The sequence below is a fragment of the Barbatula barbatula genome (assembly GCF_947034865.1).
Source record: "Barbatula barbatula genome assembly, chromosome: 10".
Lineage (NCBI taxonomy): Eukaryota > Metazoa > Chordata > Actinopteri > Cypriniformes > Nemacheilidae > Barbatula > Barbatula barbatula.
The window spans coordinates 18,113,518-18,136,094 of record NC_136773.1 but is presented as its reverse complement, the minus strand read 5'-3'; the positions used below and the strand labels follow the sequence as shown (position 1 = coordinate 18,136,094).

Below are 22,577 nucleotides of genomic sequence, written 5' to 3'. Positions count from 1 at the left end.
CTTGTTTGTATGCTTTGCGCTTTGGTAAAGTCACTTCCTGTACTCTGATGATAATGTCCAGATGGGTTTTTATTGTTCTATCTGCATAGCGAATCCTTTTCAAAGTTTAGTAACAGTGTGGAACACCTCTCTCACCCCACTGTCCCCGGCATGGACTTTGGCCTTGCTTGGTTCACTACCTGGTCCACTCTTCCTAGGACCATATCTCTTATTTGTTTAGTACACAAGAATGTCCAGAATGTTATGTTTACTGTCCTCTTGAATAACACATGCTATTTGACCCCAGGGGCATTTGCATGGTCTCTTCCATTCTTCAACAGATGAACATGTAAAGTCAGATGTTACAGATCCTGACCACCCCCTTTCCATCCGGGGCTCCATGTCAATCCGTCCCTCCTCCTCAAATACAGGTCTTAAGAGCCCCTTTTATCACTTACAGTTTAAAGCGAGCGGCTCATCTATATTCACATTGTGTTAAGATGGAGAAAAGTGTAGCACTGCTTCTGGTTCTCAGTCTGGTGAGAATAAGCAGTTCCTGTTTGGATTCTCCTGAGGCTTATAAGTTTACAGGAGCTGTGTGCCGGCTTACACACCCAGCTGCTGTAGTCTGTAAGTACAACACTTTTTGCTCTCTGTGTTTTTAAGCAGTCAGTATTTGTAAATGGAAAGATGCAATTTATTTTGGCGTGCAAATAAAGTGAAAATGGTAATTGTCACAAACAAGGCCTAGGGTTTTAGTCAAGAGCTAGCTTTCAAATGAAGAGTTTGGTTCCAAAAGGAGAACTGTTTTTCATAGTTTTCATAAATAATGTATTTTTTTACTGTGCATTCTTCATAATATCAATCAAACTGCAGTTGGTTGGTTTTGATGTACGCCAAACTCAATAAATACAGCTAACTAACACAATAAAACACAACTAAAACATAATTTTGAAAATTGGTAAAAAATGTAGTTCTCGTTTTGAAACCAACTCTTCTAATATTATTGAAAATACATTTTATGCAGGAAAACTAAGGAGCTGTATATAAATAAATCTTAAGATAAGGTCAGTAATTCTGTGACATTGGTTGAGACTTTTATTTTACTGGCTTGTCATGTTGTGTAGTTGATTCAGTTATTCATAAGTATAGTGCAGTTATGCATATCTTTTATAAGTGTCAAAAACCCAGATTTTGTTTTAAAAGTGACACGACCTCTCGCTTGTTTCCCCCGTTTTGCAAAAACAAACTTTGAGAATAATAAAGCACGGCAGGTACTAACACATTAGCGCCACCGAGGGTACAGTAATTAATACAGTACTTCCCAAAACTGTGGACTGTGCCCCCCCCCAGTGGACCGGAACGGAATTGCATTGGGGCGCATTTTAGCTCTTGATCAGAATTTTTAAATATTAAAAACATAGTTTTGAAATTTGATAATAACCGTGAAGACGAGACTTTGTAGCTTCTCTAACAGCTTTTTATGTCAATTGTAAATGTAGTACAATATATTTATAACCCCCTTATTTCACCAGAATATAATTGCAAATTCTGTGGCAGCCCACGTAAATACTGTAGTATACTAATAGTATTTACTGTAGTTAGCTATTATTTTAGTATAATGTAGTAAGTTAGTTAATATAGTATTATAATTGCTACATTATTATCCTAATTATAAGTATTAACTAAAGTACATTTACATACCGTTGTATACTTTTATATTTACTAGCGTAAGGATTAAAAAGTACTACAGTATCTAGAAATGCTACTAGTTTTGTATAGTAAATACTAGAGTTTTTTTCATGTGCACGCTTTGAACCCCTATACACACAAATCTCTTCTACAAGCTGTATATATGAAGAGTATGGTTCCAAAAGGAGATAACTCTTCATGTTTTGAGGTTTTTTACTTAATATCAATCAAAGTGCAGTTGGTTTGTTTTGATCTAAGCCATAATAACAAAAACAAATCCAGCTTACCAACACAATAAAAACATGATAACATCATAAAAAAACAAGATTTAAAACAAAAATGTTTTTGGCCCCCCAAGACCCCTCTGAAGTTTGGGAACCTCCAAATGAATGTTTTTATTATTTATTTATTTTATGACATGCCTTTGAAAAGTTGAATCTGAATGCAGTAGCTGTCCTTCAGCTAAAATAATTTAACTACTTTTTCAAAATTATATACTTCAAATCTTAGGCTAACTAGGAAATGTATATCTCTTGCTTGATTCCGCAGTGAACGAGAAAACTACAAAAGTGATTGAGGCTGCTTTTCAGCATGCCAGATATCCCCGCATAGAGGGAGTGAAGTCAATGGGCTTCATGGGTGAGGTGCAATACGGATTTCACAAGTAAGTGAAGTGATGTGACCACTGCATCCCTTTAAGGGTTACATTCTGTATGTATGACCCTCTTCTTCACACGTCAAGTTTAGAGATCCACAACCTTTCAATCGGCAAGAGTGAGTTTGAGCTGAAAGAGAATGAAGGAATACGGCTTTCTATTTCAAATGTGTCTGCTGTATTCAAGGGGACCATCAACTATGGATATGGCAGCTGGCTGTGAGTATTTATAATTATTCCCACTTGTGATTGGGTGTCTATAATAGTACAGGTAAAGGTTAACATTGCTGTATGTGGTACGACCTGATGTTATGTATATATACTGTATTTTTTAGTCTTAAAAAAAGTTTGCATCATTGTAACACTGCCATTTTTCTTCTTATACAGTCTCAGCTTGAGACAGTCAGTTGATTTTGAAATTGAGTCTCAAATTGACCTGGGCATCAATCCAAAACTATGTGAGTGACATTTTGTTTGTTGGTGTCTTCATTTAGTCAGCTTTGTGTTATTCCAAATCTGTATAAATGTCTTTTTTCTGATAAACACAGAGAAAGATATTTGGAAGAATGCTTGTAACTAAAGAGTTTCTGGACCCCATTGAGTACCATAGTAGGTAAAATTACAAAAAATGTTAAGAAGATATGTTGACCCCCATTGTATTTTTGGTAGTCAATGTGTCCAAGAATTGTTTGGTTACAAGCATTCGTCCAAATATCTTTCTTTGTGCTCCACTAAACAAAGAAGATTTGGAACCACTACTGAGTGAGTAATTCATGACAGAAGTTTCATTTGTGGACAAACTCTCTAATCTCTTTAACTGATTTGTAAATGTGTTTAAGGAAGTATTTATAGTAAAGGGTGTATCATTGCTCTGGTTATGGCCATCTATAGATACAAAGAATTATTACAAAAGACTTATGGAATGTGAAATATACAAAATGATGATTGTGAGCAGGGCGGGACGAGAGCCGTGAGTGAACGATCGCAGCTGACGCTGGCGCTGTTCCCTCACCTATCTTAAGAAAAAAAATTTGTTCAATTATATTATTTAGGAAGATTGCCTCTGTGTTATGTAAAAATAGACAAAAATAAATATGACCTCCAAAATAGTAACATTTAAAATTTATCTATAAAGTTAAAAGTAACAACTGAACGTGTCTTCCCTCTTATGGAATTTCTTTTCAGATTTTATCCAATATTTTAAGACATTAATGTGGAACATGACAGGCATGAGACTTTTCTAGTTATTGTCTGAATAGAGAGGTGTGTGTGTCTTTGTGTGTTAGACTGTGGAAAGGGCAAAGTGGCTGCAGACACCACGGACTGTTACCTCACTTTTCACAAACTGAAACTGCTCTTACAGGGAGATCGAGAGTGAGTTCAGCATTTCTTGTTTCAAACTTTCACAACGTAATCAGAGCAGTTTAATGATTTGTCATCTGATGTATGCTACCTTAATCTGGACATATTTACAATGATGCACTCTTCTTTTGACTGTGTACAGGCCCGGCTGGCTAAAAAAGATATTCACAGATATTGTGACTTTCACTGTGAAGTTAGTTGTTAAGTCACAGGTGAGTATGGTGTGGTATTATATATTCTGCTGTATTACATTACTACTGCAGCTAACCATGATTTACTTAACCTGAGCTTCTTCTCTCATCAACAGATCTGTAAAGAAATAAACAATGTGGCCAACATACTAGCAGACTTTATTCAAGAGCAAGCAGGTGTCATATACTGCAATATTCCTTGACATAACACCTTATGTGGAAATATACCTATATAAAACAACTATGGTTTGTGTATTGATGTGACATTCTTCTTTGCCTAAACAGAGCAATTTCTAAGTAATGGGAACATTGGTGTGGACATCTCTGTAACCTCTCACCCCATCATCAAGTCAAATTATATAGAATCATATCATAAGGTCTGATCATGTGATATCTTAAAGGGGTCAGACAAGCACTATACTTATATTTTTAATCCTAAACGTTTTTTTGTTCTCTCTATCATAACCAGGGTCTGGTTACATACAAAAATGAAACATCGGCCTTTAATACTTCAGTGTTCAACCCCTCGCAACTGTCTGAGAACCGCATGCTCTACTTCTGGTTCTCCGATAGGCTTCTAGACCCACTTATGGGTGCTGTGCATTACGATGGCCGTTTTATTCGCAACATCTCAGGAACAGAACTCACGGTATGACATAACACTTCGTGCTAAAAATAAGCTGTCAAAAATGAACAGCAGGAGCCTGATGTGTGGGATAAACATTTAGTTACATTAACACTTTTCCTTCCCGCATGACGATTTTTATCATGTTCTGGAGGTGGAAAATGAAAAACTGCATGTTAGCAAAAGCTCAATTTTCATGAAATGCAAATGTCGAAACTATGAAGTATCTTAAGACGTATGCTTTTGTCTTTTTACAGGATCTGTTCCAAACTGAAATATTCTCAGCCAAGCCTGAATTGTTAAACAAGGTATTGAGATGCATAATGCATATGAATATTCAAAAACCTATATAATTCACACTTCAGAGTTTGCCATTTTGGTCGCTGCTATAGCAACATGCAAATAAAGGTTTTCAGAATGAGGTCATTTCAAATGAAGGATGCATCTGTGTGACTTACTTTTGACATTCTCATAGTGGCTGTCCTCCGAGGGCCCGATGTTAAAGGCAAAGAGCGTGTCAGTTCCTCACATGTGGACCACAACACGGGGCACATTTGTCAGGGCTGTGGCTGGAGTTGAACTTTCCCTGGCCGAACAGGCCAAACCAACACTTTATTTTGAGACCGTAAGCCAACAACACAACAACAGCCGTGCCCTTTTAAGCAAGCATAAGACATGCATATACTCTGTGTATACAACACTGTTCACAGATTGTGTCTTTACAGGATGTAACAGTTGTTGTAAGAGCCTCGTATGCAGAGAAGAAACTTATTCTGAATGCCACCGCAGAGCTGTGAGTTGTTGTATTGTTATGTGTCATTGTTGATCAAGATACATTTAATATATACTGAGTTATGAACATGCAGTATATTGTCTATAAGTATTTCTTTTTGTGCCCTTAATAGCATTACTATAACTGAAGTTTCAACATCAGGAGCTATTGCGGTGAGAATCAAAGAAATGTTTTGCTTTAGTTATTTTTATTGTGTACTCATCTATTTACGTACCCTCCATGGTTGTCCTCAAAGATGGATGAGAGCTTCAAGACTTACCTACAGGAGGCTGTGGAAAAGATGGGCCTCCCCAAAGTCCTATCATGTACGTCTGGTCAGCAGCGAATAAGTACATTTATGTCCCCCTTTTAGAAATATATTTTCTTATAAATGTTCTCTCATCTCAGACCTTGAGGCAGAATTAACCGCTTTAATGGATGAACGAGGACTTTTGCTTTTTGACATAATCAACCCTGAAGTTATACCCCAGGATGTGAGTATATTATTTTGACTGATATGTTTGAAGGACATGTAATAAAAGGGTCTGAAATAAGTGTCAAATCCTGTAATATTGTTGTCATATTTCTTTATTCTGCATATGCAGGAGTATGTGATGGTGCAGCTAGATTTTGGTTTTCCTCATCACCTGCTGGTGGAGTTCCTCAAGAGAACACTGGACTGATGATCTTGCGTTCTTTCATTTTCATTTTCACACGTTCTCACACGCACAAACGTACATTTGTTTTTGTGTTCTTCTTCTTAGAGGGGACTTTCCACCGAGTTCCTTTGTTTTTGTGCTGCGCTTATTATCATGTTCTACATTGACTGTTTTAAGATATGGCAGTTTGACATTATTGCTTGTATGTAAAGACGTTTAATGTTTAGTTATTTTGTAATGCTTTTTCAGACTTTTGTAATTGGAAATGTAAGTAGACTTCCTTTAGTAATATGATGCACTCCCTAATCAAATCTAGAGGTTGTCTTACCTTTATTAAACATTTCATTGTGTCATTCAAATTATGAGTAGCAGGTTTGTCCGGTTATACTTATACTTCCCCTCTGGAAACTACATAAATGTGTGGCAGTGTTTGCATTTTCTAATGTTTATTTTTTCACACATAAAGGTAGGATACATTTTATTATAGGCATTAATTAATATATACGTGATATTATATTTTATTATATGCTCAAATAAAGGTATGTTCTTAAACTAATGTACAAAAAGTGAAATTAACTATATTCGATGAGTTTGAAGGTAACTAACTTTATTTTGCCACTATGCGATGCTAGTGCGCACAGTCACGTCACGTCACGTCACAGCACTAAAATGCGCTTTACATGGACGCGTGTCCTCGCGTGACCCTCTCATGTGACGTATGCTGATATTTAAAGATAGCCTTTAGTTTTTCCGAGTATATATCACGCAATAACGTATATTGTCTAACTCATCGTGCCATTGTTTAGATGATGTTTAAATGAACATTATAAGCCCGTTGAATGTAATCTTCTGTAATGCTATCTTTTGATGCGACCAAACAAACACATGGGACAATGAAATAACAATTAATAATAATCAGCACTAATATATGTGCCTTAATTGACACATAATTTCTTAATTAATTTACTGTTTCATTTGGACATTGTACAGAAAGTTTTTTTTAAAAGTTTGCATCATGTTTTGTTTAGAATAAACGCATGCGAATGCACGCTCACACTTCGCGCCTGCTCCGATGCTAGCAAAACGATCATTTATATTAAATATACATTTATATTGAACTTGTTACGGAAGATATTGGCGGGATGTTGGTTGTGCATAATTCGTCTTAATTATACAAATAAAAGAAATCGAAACCAAAGAGGTTCGTTTAGTTTCATTTTCACCATCCAAACCGGACCCATGCGTTATGCAACCTGCGGTGAGTCCTCTTAACATTTCAGCTTGAACGTAAATAAATGATCGGTATGAATAGCTTGTTCTTTCGGCGTTTATTGCGCTGCAAACCCGCTTTTGCTTCGTTGAATTCATTCCACATGATACACGACCTTACAACCTCGTATCTAGGACAACAGCCAAGCAGATCCCTGTTTGGTATTAGGTGTCTCTGGAATATTAACTCCTAAAGTACAGAAAAATACAGAGCAGCAGTCTACTGTGTGGCATAATGCACATTGTCTGCTTCTTTTGTGTTGCACATATCAGCGTGAAGGGATTAGATTTCTTTAGTATTTAAAGCACGAATCTCTGATCGCCAATTTTAGGCATTGTCTAAACAAAGCCTGTTCAGTGACATGCAGTAGTCTTGTACATTGTGCCACTGTATGTCACATTCGTTTTAATGGATATGTATTTGTTTGTTTACAGATGTAAATAATAAAATGGATCCTAACAAAAGCAAAAAAGCCTCTGCTTTTCCTCCAACCAATGGATGAGGATGGAGATGGTGGAATATGTGGGGGACGTTCAGACTGTGGTGGCCCAGGAGGCTAGTGCTTTAGTGGACTTGCTCTGTGAGCAGGACACCATTGTTCTGAATCAGATTTTGGCTTTAGTGGAACCTAGGACACAGGACCAGCTACTCTCGCTGACTAATGAAAGAGATCGTGTTTTAGCTATTATAAATTACTTCAGGACTTCAGACTGTACCACGTGTAGACAGTTTATTCGCACTGTATGGCAGTACTGTGAAAACATTCCTTTTCTTCTTGAAACCACACTGGTGTCCATAGCAGAAAATACATCCGGTAAGTCTGTACATGTTATTAAACTGCAGCTTGTCTATTCATGCAACCATAAATACTGAGGATACTGTATAATATTAATTACTATTATTATTATTAGTAGTAGTTAATATTAATGCTTTAGTAAATATATAATTTCAGTTTATATTTTTTCGAATCACTTTTTATTGTTTAGTTTTGGCAAACTATTCTTTTAAGTGAAAGTGAAAGTATGAATAAGATGTTAGAAGAAATAGTCTCGCATTATTTTATGATGATTTGTTTGTTAAACTAGTCTATAAATGTTGTATAAAAAGTGTATAAATATTGACTTTTTTCACTGACTTGAGTTTTTTGCCTTTAAAGAAGCAAATTTAAATCATACAAGTGACACTGAAACTTCTTCACCATCACAAAATGTGAAACGTCAAAGACTGGGTATGTTTTATTCTTAAAGGGACACACCCACTATTCATTGTGCCTATACCTTGAATTGCTTATATAGCAACCCAACAGTTAAATGTCTTCAACTTGAACAGTAGCAACAAATTAACCATTTAAAAAGTAAAAAAGAAAATGGCTCAACTACACTCTTTTATTATTCCCCCTAGATTATTTACAGAGTTACACCGATGCTCTGAAGTCCACGCTACTGCAGAAGCACGAATCAGTGACACAATCCGTTATAAACGACATCTGTCTGGATGATACGTGGGTGTATATAAATCACAGGAACCCCAACAAAACAAAAGATAGGACCGCTCATGTTTCTCCTGACCACCAGGATGGAGAAGATGCTTCATCGGAACATAAAGTGTCAGTTGAGTCTCTTCTGAAAGGCTCTGGCAGACTTCTTGTGCTTCTGGGTCAGGCTGGATCTGGTAAGACCTTGTTGGTGCACTGCCTTGGCCAAAGGTGGGCTGATGGCGCCTTCCCCTCCATTCACTTGCTATTCCTGCTGGAGTTTCGGCAGCTAAACCTCATGTCAAGAGATTTGTCCTTGAAAGAACTGCTGTTTCTCTTCTACCCTCCGAGCGAGGACTTTAAGGAGCAAACTGAAGCCGTGTTTGCATTCATCTTCTCCAACCCTGAGAAGGTCTGCTTCATATTCGATGGCTACGATGAGTTTCGATCCAAGTTTACGAATCCGGATAAGATTGATAGTGCCATTGACCCAAACAAACCCATGCCCATGCCAGATCTCCTCTCTGGATTGTGCAATCGAAAAATCTTTCAGAATTGCACTGTGTTGGTCACCTGTAGGCCACGGGATGTGACGGACATGTTCGGGAGTTCTTGTTTTGTAACATGCGAACTGATAGGGTTTGACTTACCGGGTGTGAAGGAGTATGCTGAGCAGTACTTCCACAAAAAAGGAGAGGAACTTAAGCAGAAGGCTGTAAACTTGTTGGTGGACAATCGTCATCTTCTGTCAATGTGTCATGTTCCAGGGCTCTGTCATATCTGCTGTGTATGTATGGATTATCTGTTCTCCACTGTTGGAGATCATGGTAATCCACAACTACCTATATCCCTAACCCAAATATACATTCAGATCTTGTCTTCATTTCTTAGCCGGTCCAGTGGGGGTCAGATGTCTGACATACCTATGCTGCAAAGATACAAAACTAAAATAATCGAGATGAGCCAGTTGGCTCTTTCAGGGCTCCAGAAAAGCACAATAGTTTTCATGGCTACAGAAGTTTCTCCAGAACTCCAGGATTTTGGTGTCAGAACTGGGATCCTGTCCCGTGTGAAGCTGACACGTGAGGATGGATCTTCAGGATATGGGTTCACCTTCATGCACCTAACTATGCAGGAGTTCCTCGCCTCTATCAATCTCATGACCAGTCAAAGCATCACAGAGAGTCAGTTTAAGAAGAAACTTAACTTGAAAACCCGCTGGACAACCAAGACTGACCCAAAATCTGTCTTCCCCGATTCTCTCCATCTTTACGTGTGTGGTCTTGCTGCTGAGGCGTGCACCCTTAGTCTGGTCCAGCTGAAAGGGACCGATGGTGCCACGACTTGGGTACGAAAGCGCCAAGCCACGGTACGGGACTTTTTACGCTCTTTAGCAGGGAGTGCAAGTCAAACAGGCCCCAAAATCGTTGAGCTCTGTCGATGTGTTCATGAGACACAAGATGCTAAGTTGGCAAGGGTTGTTGGTTCAAGACCCCAGTTTGAACTGCGAAATATCAGACTCAATGCTGTTGACATGGAGGCTCTGGCATTTGTAACAGCAGCTGCAGATCAGACTGTGTGTTTGGACTTTGGTGGCTGTTCCATTGATCTTGATTGTTTGGAAATTCTGCCTAGTTTTAAGAATGTTGACCATCTGATGTGAGTATTTCTTTGTTTTGTTTTGGAAGCGTGACTAATGAGGAAGGATTTTATATTAATACATTTTATCTGTCATTTTCTATAAAGTTTTCGCAGCCGGAAGTACGATGACAAGTTTGCGGAGGCTTTATGTGGGATCTTACCTGAACTTCAGGCCTTGAGGCGATTGGAGTGAGTTTATATGTTGTACAATATTTAAATAATTGATATATATTATATTTATTTAGCATTAGTCCACAATGTCTTTGTTTTGCTCTTATACATGTCTCTTATGCGCAGTTTTATCAGTGGAGGCCTTACTGATGTTGGAGCTGCTAAACTTGCCAGGGCTTTGCGGGACTGTCCACATATCACACACATTAAGTAATGCCATTTGTTATACAATGTGATAAAGAGACTCGATTCATGTTCCTTAAGTGTTCCCCTCTTCTTCCCAAAACAGTTTTTATAAGTGGTCTTTCATTCTTAATTGTTTTTATCTGACAGTGTCAGCGACAATTCTTTGAGAGATGAGGGGATAAGAGAAATTGCAGAAGCACTATCCAGATTACCCTACATCTCTTCCATTGTGTAAGATATAATTTGACTATTTTCACAAACTGTATGTGAAGTGCATTGTTTACAAGACCTACAATGGTTTGTGGGTCAATGGGGTTAATATATTTTAAATGTCGAATCTATAATGTATTTGACTAGTTATTTAAGTTGAGCGGCATTTTGCACTTTTACTCAGGATGGGGAAAAACAACATCTCCACAGATGGTGTTCTCATGCTTACTGAGATGATGACTGTCTGCCCCTCTGTTCAGGAATTCTATGTTGAGTATGTTGTTTCTTCCCTTGTTATTGTGAATGCATTTTCATAATACAGTATGTCTAATTTAAAAAGTTTCCAAACAAATTAAAATAAAAAATGCGTTCATACGTCTATCAAATGGGTTGATGTCCCCTCACAGGATGTATCACAATTCTTTGATATTCTCTCTTTGTTTTAGAGGAAATAAGGAGATCAATATTTCCTTTTCAAAAAGCAGTGACACAATCTGGTAAGTGCTGACTTGTGGAAACACAAGTGATATAGTGACAAAATAGCAGACTGACCACAATCTGAATAGCAAACCTTTTTCTTGAGATGTGTGAATTTCTTTAGAGGTGGGTAATAACATACAACTCTAAATGTTGTATTTATGGTTTCCTGTTTGCACATTTTTTGTGGTTTCATTGTTTGTGCAATGTGCATTTGGGCAGTTGTTGCAGTGCAGTACAGTATACCCCTAAAATAAGTTATCAAGATTGAGGATCACGTGTGTACATGTGGGCTTTCATGTGGTGGTAAAGCTCTTAAACTGATGTTTAGGCTACAGCAATAAGTTGTCTCCCTCAAAACCAATGATCTTTAATTGATGTTAAAACATGGTCATTTATGTTTTTTCTTCTTTTATAGTGAAAACACGGACCTGAATCATACAAAGAACATAACGTATGTGCTGTATCCTTATTTCATTAGTTTTATTAAGCATAATAAAAGGCCACTTACAGAACTGACTTGGTTTGTTTGTGCTCATCTCTCAAATGTGCAAGGAGGTTTGTCCTGCTCTTTACACAGACACAAATACTGTCCCTGTGTACTTTGAACTCCTTAAAGGCAAATGTTATGTTCCTTGTCACCAAGGGAACATTGCATGCTGTTACTTACAGATTTGCCTATTGCCACATTACTATTGGAAGTATGCCTAAAAAATAAAAGACAATAAGGGAAAGAATTCCTTTAGTTTAATGAGGAAAACATTGTGTTTTGTGCACCTGAGATGTCCACAGTTATCAGAGATTAGATGCAGTATGTCTTCCAAACCTGTATGATTTTCTTTCTTCTGTAGAACACAAAAGAAAATATTTTGAAGAACGTATCCAAACAACTTTGGTCCCCATTGAAGTCTATTGTATTGACATAACCATCGAGACATTTCTCAGTTTTCAAAGAAAAACGTCATACAGGTTTTGAGGATATATAAATAATGTCATGATTCAATTTTTTATCCTTTTTACAGAACCATGTGCACAGTTTTGGCAGTTTTGTGGCAGTTAAATTATGTAACAGGGTTGTAGCCTTTTTTTATAAAAAAAGACATTGATGTCCCTCACTACCCTTGTTTTAAGGATAATAAACGTTTTCAGTTTCTTTGACATGGTAACTTAAAACCAACTAGACATATTGATTGTTTGGATACAAATTTAATTTCAGGTTAAAACAGTGTAACATCACATGTGCTCATGTAGCCAGCCTGTCTACTAAACTCAAAGGCTTCGTAACTGTTTTAGAGTAAGTATAAAAAAACTTAGCACAATACATCAGACTTCTTCAGTCCCAGTAAACAATTTACATCAGATTTAGTTGATACACCAACAGCACTATTGTCACATAACATTTTTCTTCTCATCTCTTAGTTTGTCCAACAATTCACTAGGAAACAAGGGCCTAAAGAAAATTCTAGACCTTATGCCTAGACTGGGAATGATTCAGGAGATCAAGTATGTTTCATGTTCCTCACACATAATCAACTTTGGCATACATTGGTGTCCTGCTTTTCGTTCTTCAAACATTTGTCTCTTTTTTGATATGCTCTTTTTTCTGATACACAGTGTCAGTAAAAATGGGGTAGATATGGACGGGTTGGTGTTGCTTGTTTCTGCTCTTTGTGCGCAGAGGAACCTAAGGAGAGTGGATGCAAGGTAAACTCTTTTATAATTTTAAGAGTTATTGAGTTGTTGACCTACATGTATTAAATTGCTGACATCCTATTTCTCACTAGTGCAAATGGAAAGGAAAAACTGGTTCTTTGGTTTGACACCAGCAAAAGGTACTAAAACGGTTATGGTTACAAAATGTAACAGAAATGTTATGGTTTGTGTCAATGTGATGTTGACATGAAACGGCTTTCTATGTACTTTATCAACGCAGAATTTTGAAACAGCCAGCCTCAAATGAAACAGCGTTACATCTGCATAAAAAACTCAGGTACAAAGCTTAATTGAATTCTTACATTACATTAATTTGATAATGATCATTGTAGAAACCATCTATTTCTTTGATGTACAGTTTAACCCGTAGTGAAATTCAACCCACCTACATGACCAAACTGTTTAAGCAGCTGGTCAAGTGTGAAGACCTACTGGATATCGAGTGAGTGGCTCTTCATTTCTGATAATCATTACAGAACAAGGGTGCTTATCTACATTCTGCTAATTCCTCACTGTTTATTCGTGTTACAGGTTCTCTCATCTAAAGCTGTCAAATGAGTCGGTAGAGAAGTTGATGTTAATTCTTCCTGAAATGTCTTCTCTTCAACTACTGAAGTACGTGGACTAGTTAGTTAAAGTCACCGTGAACAGGAAGTTGCTATGGTTTTTACTTCTGTATTCTGACACATTTCAGAAAAAAAGAAAATGACCCACATTGATAACCTATTTACTCTAAACACTGCAATATTTCATGAACAAATGCGTTTTTAATTTCACTGGGACTATAAAGATCAGGTAACACATGCAGTTTCTGTCAATTTCATATTAATCTTGAGTACCTATACAGTAGTATTGCGTACGTCGTGTCTTCGAAGAGTATTTAGTTTGATCACATTTATAAAAGATAGATACAGCTGTACGATTATTTCCGGAAAAAGACGAGCTGCTGGAGGCAGGCAGGGGGGACGGAACTAGAGCACGAGCACAAAATTACATTATGTCATCAATCCCTTCGTGCTTTTTACATTATGCACGTATGCGCTGATGCTCAACAAAACACAGACATCGCAAGAGTAATGAGCTGCAGGGCCACAGCGCAGTCGATCGGTGGGTCATTGGTTAGCACGTGGGCAGGCTATTTCTTTTGCCTTGCTGTGCTTTTCCGAGACGATTGCCCAATAAAAGGAATAGGATCCCTGTAGTGAGGTAGGCGGGACGAGTGCCGTGATACGAGACCAGTGCGCGAATCCTGGCTCTCGTCCCGCCTACCTCACTACAATCCCTGTTACGAAACAGGGATCCAGACTTATAAAAAACTTTCAGAAATGAGTTGGAGTGATGGGGAAGTGTATCAAGCACAGAAACACTACGTCATACATCCAACTCGTTTTGACCATGTTAAGCATGAGAAGCCAGCACGTTTAACAGTGTAAATAAGTCAGAATGCATGAAATAGCATGATACCCCATCTTTATATACGAAGGCTGTATTTCCATAAATGACCTGATTTTACCTCTCTCATTTTCCTCTGTCTATCAGCTTAAGTCATGTTGACATCTCTACAACTGGAGCACTGTCATTGGTCAGATCTCTTGTTGACTGTCAGCGCGTCACAGCTGTGGAACTCAGGTAGCTTGTTAATATAAGACAATCGTTTTCTTTCCCAACATGCATTTCAACCAAATTATCGCTTAGACATAATATTGATGTTCCTAAAGTTGCTTCTAACGTGATTCTCAGGCACCAGGCTGAAGCATTTATTAAGTTTGTTCCTGTAAAGGCAGAGGGAGCAATTTGCAGGCGAGTATTGTCATGCATCATTCCCTCAATACATGTAACAGCATTGCTCTGCTTTTGGGGTCACTTGAACCAATCGTTTTGTCCCTTTCTGTGTAATGTCATCAGGCTCATGGAGTATAAGCTGAACAGAACCAATGTTGAGAAGCTCTCGAGGATACTTGAAGACTGTCCTCATCTAGCAGAACTGGAGTAAGGGTTTCTCCCTTTAATTGTTAATAGAAATCAAATCACATTTTTCGGACCTGAATTCACAAACTATTTATTTTTATTTCCTAATACACTTTAGTTTGTCCCATAACCTTCTCCGGGACGAGGGCGTGAAATGTTTTGTCGATTGTTTGCCTAAACTGAAGATCTCCAGCTCAGTGAGGTATTATCTCAGACCAGTTAATGGAACATCTTATGTTTTGTTCATTGACATTATGCATGATGACAGTATACATTCAAAGATTTGCTAGTAATTGGATGTATTTACTGTATTTGTGGTGGTCCTTTACAGCCTTAATGGCAACAGAATGACACAGTTGGGGGCACTGCACCTGGTCAACTCAATGAACACCTGTGAGAAAGTGGTTGCTGTTGAAGTCAGGTAAAATGTAATACATAGAACTAATGCAAAAAATGCCCCATGCTCACTTTTACCTTTGTTCTTTATTACTTTGACTTGAACAATTTTTGATAACAGTGGCATTACCCTCTTAGTTTTTCATTCCACCAAACACATATGACACATTTTTAGCTAAGGTTATCATTTATTGGTTATAAATTGGAGTTTTGCCATGCAGGCAAATGACTGTACATGTAAATTACTTTTCACATTTTTAGTCTTGGAGTGGAAGATCAGTCTCTAATTCAGTTTGTGCAAGAACACGTCAACGGCAAGACTCTCAGGTAATTTCCAAAAACTGTAGTTGGGCGTTACGAACTATAACCAAAATTAAAATGTGACTTCTTAAGTCAAGTCAAAAGTGAAAGTGTTTTTGGAGACACTGTTAACGCTTCCTCTTGCTATTGCCTTTGCTACAGACTAAAAGAGTGCAGTTTCGAAGTCAACCACTTGCAGAAGCTTGTGGAAATACTGAAGAGATGTCCCAGATTACGGACATTAGAGTGGGTGTTTTATGACAAGCACAGCATTATGTAGAATGATGATTTGCTGAAACTCCTCATCATCCTCACGGACTAGCCATTTATAAAACATTGTCTGGACGGATTGTAATTCCCTTCGTTTCAATGCCAGTTATTGTTTCTATTTAATTTAGATTGTCATCCAGTTTACTGCACGGTCAAGGCCTGTTTTCTTTACTTGACTGCCTGGCCAAACTATCCACAATACAAACTGTCAAGTAAGAATTATTTTAATGATTTTTGCAATAATTTTAGTAAAGTTTAGTAAGTTAGTAACGTGCTTAGTATCTTTCAAAATGTCTCTTCCTTTTACACATACACTTTCTCTTTTACCAAACTCTTGTCATTTCTTTTTACACACAATGTCACATTGACTTTTTCTGTTCCTCACAGGTTAAGAAATAATAGTTTGAGTTTGGAGCAGATTCAGTATTTTGTGAAACAGCTCAGCTGCTATCGCCATCACAGAGACATCAGGTGAGCACATCTGATTATTGATCTTTCTGTTCACATCTGCATTCGAATGATCTGTTCATATAATAATTATGTTTTTTTGATGATGCGTTATTTAGGATTGAAGAGCCTTGGATGACAGGAAGTGCTGTGGTCAGTCTTGTCCGTAACTGCTTGAATTTGGAATCACAAATTGCAGAAATCAGGTATGATAATCCAAACTCTTTGAAAGCACGAACCCGTCAACACATCATTTTTATATCTAAACATTTGTCAAATTAATCTGTAGATCCAGAAATAGTTCCCCGAGACATGTGTTTAGTTACTTTGAGCCGGTTTGTATTACACAGGATTACCGTGTGGTTTTGTGACCCTCATATCTTCTCAGAATTTGTTACCCACCCCTCCACATTCTGTGTTCACTAGCTGTAAAAATAACAATGAAATTGAGCACTCGTTTTGTTTCTAAACAGACTTATATTTGTATGTTTTGTCAGCTAATAAGTTATTTCCAAATGATTTGAAGACATTAGTAAAATATAGTTTTTTTCTGTTTCCTCATAAGATTAAACACATTTTTACTCAACATTTGCAGGGTCAACCGCGCATGCATAAATGTCATTATAGAGGACAATTCCAGTCTTCATTCTACTTCTGTGTAAGTTTCATAAAGCTTTATAACATAACAAAAAAATGATTTACTGCTTGTACAATAGTCATATGTTTTCAGCTAATGTACAAAGCTCGTTTATTTTCTTTTTAACAGAACACATTCTGAAAACAGAGATTTCCCGCTGTGTACTCTGAGATCCATCAGGTTGTTTTTTGTTTGTACGAGTCTTTATGTTGTTTCAGATTTTATTGACTTTGATTGTAATGTGATGTTCTGTGTATTCGTTTGTCATTTTATTTAGTTTTAATGACTGTGATACAGAAGGACATCATCTTACTCCATTAATACCTACCATGCAGAAATGTCATTCCTTGCAGAATTTAAAGTAAGTCATTAAGAGTGTGTGCTGTTTTTGTATACGGATCCATCTTATTGTAATTTGTTGGAATTCATTTCTTCTCTTTTATGTCCAGATTCTCCAAGATCAAAATGGACAGAAAAGGTGTCGAGTTTTTTTCTGTAGTCATTCCATCCTTAGTGAGTCTAAAGAACCTCAGGTAAGCGACTCATGATGAATGAACAGATGAGGATATACAGCACTGTAGCACTTTTGCTGCAACAAATACTTGCACGATTTTAACAACCAAAATATCTCCATAAAATCTTCACAGTCTTGATTTGAAAGGAACAGCTGAGGATGAGGTGGCGGTCCTTGTGGAAGCATTGCCAAAATCTCAAACAACTGAGAGTGTGAGGTGTGTTGACTATTCATTTGTTGACAAATGTGTCTCTAAATGAAATGTACAGTATGCATAACTTCACTCTGTTTTAAGTTGTCTTTCATCAGTTTCTTGAACATATTTCCCTGGTTTTCTAGTTTGTCTCAGCTGGTTTTGAATGACAGTGGGGCTGCAGTATTTGGCAGGGCTCTTCAAAATCTGCCACATCTTAAGTCACTCAGGTATGAAAGAAACATTTATTTTATTATAACTGTCGGTTACAAACAAAGTCTGATTAGTATGCTTTTAAAAATAGAAAAGACTAGTAGTATATGAAGTCTAACCAAAATGAAGCACAGACTTGAAGGCCATCACTTACTCAAAAAACTCCCTCTCCCTTCAGCAGACTTCTTAATTCTCTTCAATTTCTACTCTGTGGTGACTGTAATATAAATATTGTGTATGATTTTGTCCAGTCTCCTCCAGTGCTCTGGTTGGACAGCAGCTCGAGGGTGTGACTTGGTCAGAGGTCTGGTGCAATGTCTCTCTCTGGCAGAAATCAGGTAACAGCACCCGTACTGTACTTTAAGATGTTTGAATTCACTACTTTATAGAATATTCAAGAAGTGCGGTCAGTCTGTAATGCATTATACATGCGGTATTGACAAAACTCGATTTGATATTTTATACATAGGATAGATTCTTTGGTTCTGAATGAAGAGGGCATCACCATCTTGGCCCAAGGCTTGTGCAGTATGGCTTCCCTTAGGAAGCTCAGGTAAATGTAAATTTTTGATCGAGCAAAAATAAAATATTTTTGTAGGCTTTTGATGTGTGTTGCCTGGGAATCAGACCTGTGTCATTGGCATTGCAAGAACCATGTTTAGCTGATTTACATGCTTACTGTATTGTTTATATTTTGTTTTGTTTGCTCAGCTTAAACAACATAAGAGTGGAAACATCTGAGCCATTTGTGAATGGCACTGGCATACTCTGTCTCCTGGACTCCTTTCAGGGATTTAGACAGATGGAAGAGATTGAGTAAGTGTTGCAGTTCCTATACATCACAGATGCTGACACGCACACAAACACTTAAAGCATTTCTTAACAGGTTAAATGTTTTGTGCAATGTATGTCTGCAGGTTGGAGAGCTGGCGAATGGGAGACAGTGGAACCCACAAACTTGTGAAGCCTATTTCCACGTGGACCGAACTAAGACATATAAAGTGAGGGAAATGGGGTCACCAACTGACCATATGTGCCATTTTTCCCGGACACGTACTGGCCAGGATTTCAGGTGGGATGTTGCATTTGCCACCCCATACGTCATTGAGGTTCGCACATTTCAGTTTAATTCTTACCTTGAAATATAAGGGTTGCTTTTCTGAAATAAAACCTGAAATATATAACGCCATGACGTATGCGGTGGACAAATGCGACGTCCCGAGGACGCACCCATAATCCTGGCCAGGACATGTCTGGGAAAAATGGCATGTATGGCCACCTAGAGCAGGGCTATACAATTAGTTTGTCATGGGGCCAGTTCATGAAGAGCATCCCAAATGAGGGTCTGGAGAGATATAGCTTGCAATATTAGGGATGACACATCCACAAAAACATCATTTTTTTCTGTTAAAATGTTTCCGTCCTTTACTAAACAATAGTAATATATTTGCCCACATGACAAATACTTCAGCACACTACTGCATGCACTTATAAACTATATTAAAAAACCTGCAGTAGAAAATATTAAGTTTTAAGTCTACTTCAATTTAAGTAATTTTTTATGAGTTCACATTTTTTATAATGTTACAAGCACATTTTCTTTAGTCTACTTGTTTCTCTTTATGCAGTCTGTCCAACAACAATATTAGCGACAAGGTTGGAGAAATGCTGTTAGAGGCGCTATCACACTGCAGGGCTCTTCAGAAACTACAGTAAATTACTTTTTTTAAATGATTTATACATCTAAACATACGTATGTAATACTACTAACAGAATCAATAGACTAACATTATACTTTATTTTAGGCTCTCCAAAAACTGCCTGGGTCAAGCTTGTGCTGCTAAACTATCACAAGTCCTTCCTTTACTGACTCAGATCTCAGACCTCGAGTAAGTTGTCTGATACTATGGTATCATTGGCTTAGATGATGCTAGTGCGAATATTATTGTTTACACTTTTCTCTTTTTTACTAGTTTGTCAGAGAATCAGTTTAAAGGAACTTTGGCACTTTGCAAAGGTCTGGACAACATGAAGGCACTGAAGAGACTAAAGTAAGACTTTGAATACATCACAGAACCACTTATTGCAACCAATACCATATATGAGATACATCACACACAGTGGCGGCTGGTAAATATTTATTTTAGGTGGGGCTGTGGCACACTGGCACAGCAAACAATTTCAGCGAGCAACAAAGTTAAAGAACATCTAGTTACCTGTTTATTCATTAAATAATCCCTGATCAGTTCATTTACCAGTCTCAGTTAAATTACAGACTTATCCATGTGTACCCTAGTGCCTCATGTCTTCTTACTTTCTCGGACAGATGCCAGATATCCCATGACTGTACATGCCGGACCTGTCCCAGTTGCTTTAAACAACAGGCACGGAAAACAAAATAAGGCATTAGCAGAAATGCAACCACATAGGCTTTATAAATCAGAAATCCTGATGTGTAGGGGAAACCCAGAGGACAAACGCACAATAACTCTGTTGAGTGTCACTTGGAACAAAACAATACCCTATTAGAAAGCCAGCTGAAAGCCAAAAACAGTATTTCTGTAGTTATCACTTGAACTAACCCTTTTTTATAATCTGTCAATTTTTTTACAAAACTGTATTAATATTCTTTTTTAATTACTGTGAAGACATAACTAAAACACTATTTGAGTTGCAATAAAATTATATCTAGTGCTGTGCCACATGAAATGCTTTAGACGATGCTGCTTGTGCAATTTCTCAACGGTGAATATTTTTTAAATTACATAAAAGGTTATATATACACATTTGTTTATATTGAACACTTATATAATGAACAAAGCGTACAGTGAAATAATAAATAACTTATTCTGAATTTGCGAGATTTCCTGTGTTCACAATCAGGGTATCTGTTTGAAATTCTGTTGGTGTTCGGTGTGCAGTCTACGACACATTATAGGAGCTAAATGATTAATTCTAGAATTTTTTCTCCTCATGTTTTTGGTCTCTTGCCGTTTAAAACTCTTATAAGATTTAAAAATATATTTTCGTGTGGCCCCAGCATAAGTTTGAATCGTCCGTTTCAGATAAGATTCGTGGACGCTGATTGGGTACATTTTATGTCACGTCTTAAATATATGTATCAGGATTTGACTTAATTCCACAAAGACCTGATTTCTGGATCGCCCCTCAGGTGAAACTGAGACGTGCAGAGAGACCATATTGTGATGATGAAAACATATTTTCCACAAATGATTATCTATAACATTACATTACCCACATATACATTTAAGAAAAGTATAAAATTATTATTTTGTGTGTGTAGCTCAGGGAGGGCGGCGTCCTAGCGCCCTCTTTTGGCCAGTCGCCACTGATCACACATAAATTGTGTCATATAGATTCTATACTGTATACTGATAACTACTTGTTTCAGCTTGACCTCGATTGGAAGTTCAGACCTGGTTGGTGTGGCATCATCCCTCAAACATTGTCCAGTCATTGAGGATGTCAGGTGGGATCTGAAATGTACCAGGCACTATGACAACATTTAAAGATGCACCAAGTTTATCAAGTTTTCTCATTCTCAGCTTGTCTTGGAATGAATGCGGCGATACTCTGGCGTGGAAACTGGCTGAGGTTCTTCCTCTGTGTACAATGTTGAAAAGACTTGAGTAAGTATCTGGATGTCTACAGTAAAGGTTTATCAGTATGTTTAGCCATATGTTGGCTGTACAGTTGGCCGTTATGTTATTATAATTCTGCTTTGCAGCCTGGAGGCCAATAAAATAAGCACAAAAGGAGCCGTAGAGATTGCCAAATGCCTCCCATCATGCCCATCCATTGAAGTGATAAGGTATAATAGCATATTTACTGTTGATCTTAAAATGTTTATTTCTAAAATCAATTAAAAATGTTTAACTAGTTGGCAGACAAATAATTTCAGTGATTTTATGTCATTTTGCACAGGCTCTGGAGGAACCCGGTTGCCAGAGACGATGAGAATCTGAAAGATCAGAGACTGAACTTCTCATCAGTTTAATCATATTTTTATTTGCAATTCATGTGTAGTGCTGTTTTAATATTTAAAAGTTTTTTAATTAATAGGAGAACACATTACCTCTTTAGAGCAACTCATATCCAAAAACACAGTTTATCCAGCTGTTCAGGGATTTTTCTGGAGTATGTCTAATCTAATGAAAGATATGTTGGTAACAGGCTCTGCTCAGTTAAGAGAAAACCCGGCAAAGTGATCCACTGGGAACTGTCATGCTTTACTGATATTCAACTAGGTTAAAGCTCTTTTACCTGTATTCCTCTATTCACTTCCCTGGACAGCACAATGTTGTGTTCTCCTTTAATATACAGTACGTATTTATTTATATACCATCACTGTAAAGGTATATTGCTCTCTTGTTGTTGCACTGATCAATTTTCAATTGCTTTAAGTTTTGAGTAAATGGGAATTTTACTCAGAGTCTGTTATTGAAACACGTGTAGGACAATCTCTAGAGCATGCAGTTAACAACAGGGCAGAAATGGTACATTCTGTCCCCTGTTTGGGCCAACTGCAGTATTTAAAGCAT

General features: G+C 37.4%; 2 protein-coding genes across 3 annotated transcripts; both read left to right on the top strand.

Moving 5' to 3' along the window:
- The first annotated feature begins 318 nt into the window (after positions 1–318).
- On the top strand, positions 319–6,493 carry cetp (cholesteryl ester transfer protein, plasma). The gene is made up of 16 exons (XM_079465490.1): positions 319–609; positions 2,221–2,335; positions 2,414–2,545; positions 2,714–2,784; positions 3,613–3,700; positions 3,831–3,900; positions 3,996–4,056; positions 4,165–4,256; positions 4,349–4,528; positions 4,762–4,812; positions 4,980–5,129; positions 5,230–5,297; positions 5,410–5,449; positions 5,533–5,602; positions 5,685–5,770; positions 5,882–6,493. Exons 1-16 carry the CDS (start codon positions 339–341, stop codon positions 5,957–5,959), a joined length of 1,623 nt encoding a protein of 540 aa, XP_079321616.1. The 5' UTR covers positions 319–338; the 3' UTR covers positions 5,960–6,493.
- Positions 6,494–7,114: 621 nt separating this feature from the next.
- Positions 7,115–22,462, top strand: nlrc5 (NLR family, CARD domain containing 5). Of its 2 annotated transcripts, XM_079465629.1 has the most exons (44): positions 7,115–7,193; positions 7,640–8,019; positions 8,362–8,433; positions 8,607–10,338; positions 10,426–10,509; positions 10,618–10,701; positions 10,825–10,908; positions 11,072–11,161; positions 11,334–11,384; positions 11,783–11,818; positions 12,581–12,658; positions 12,784–12,867; positions 12,979–13,068; positions 13,149–13,196; positions 13,298–13,354; positions 13,436–13,519; positions 13,609–13,692; positions 14,617–14,706; positions 14,818–14,877; positions 14,983–15,066; positions 15,164–15,247; positions 15,377–15,466; positions 15,703–15,768; positions 15,904–15,987; positions 16,140–16,223; positions 16,399–16,482; positions 16,578–16,664; positions 17,054–17,116; positions 17,225–17,275; positions 17,373–17,456; positions 17,545–17,628; positions 17,743–17,826; positions 17,949–18,032; positions 18,267–18,353; positions 18,485–18,568; positions 18,727–18,831; positions 18,933–19,016; positions 19,644–19,727; positions 19,821–19,904; positions 19,989–20,066; positions 21,428–21,505; positions 21,582–21,665; positions 21,764–21,847; positions 21,961–22,462. In XM_079465629.1, exons 2-44 carry the CDS (start codon positions 7,704–7,706, stop codon positions 22,031–22,033), a joined length of 5,262 nt encoding a protein of 1,753 aa, XP_079321755.1. In that variant the 5' UTR covers positions 7,115–7,193; positions 7,640–7,703; the 3' UTR covers positions 22,034–22,462. The 2 variants fall into 2 exon arrangements, with proteins under 2 accessions (XP_079321755.1, XP_079321756.1); XM_079465630.1 differs by lacking the exons at positions 21,428–21,505; positions 21,582–21,665; positions 21,764–21,847; positions 21,961–22,462 and adding an exon at positions 20,342–20,867.
- Positions 22,463–22,577: the final 115 nt, after the last annotated feature.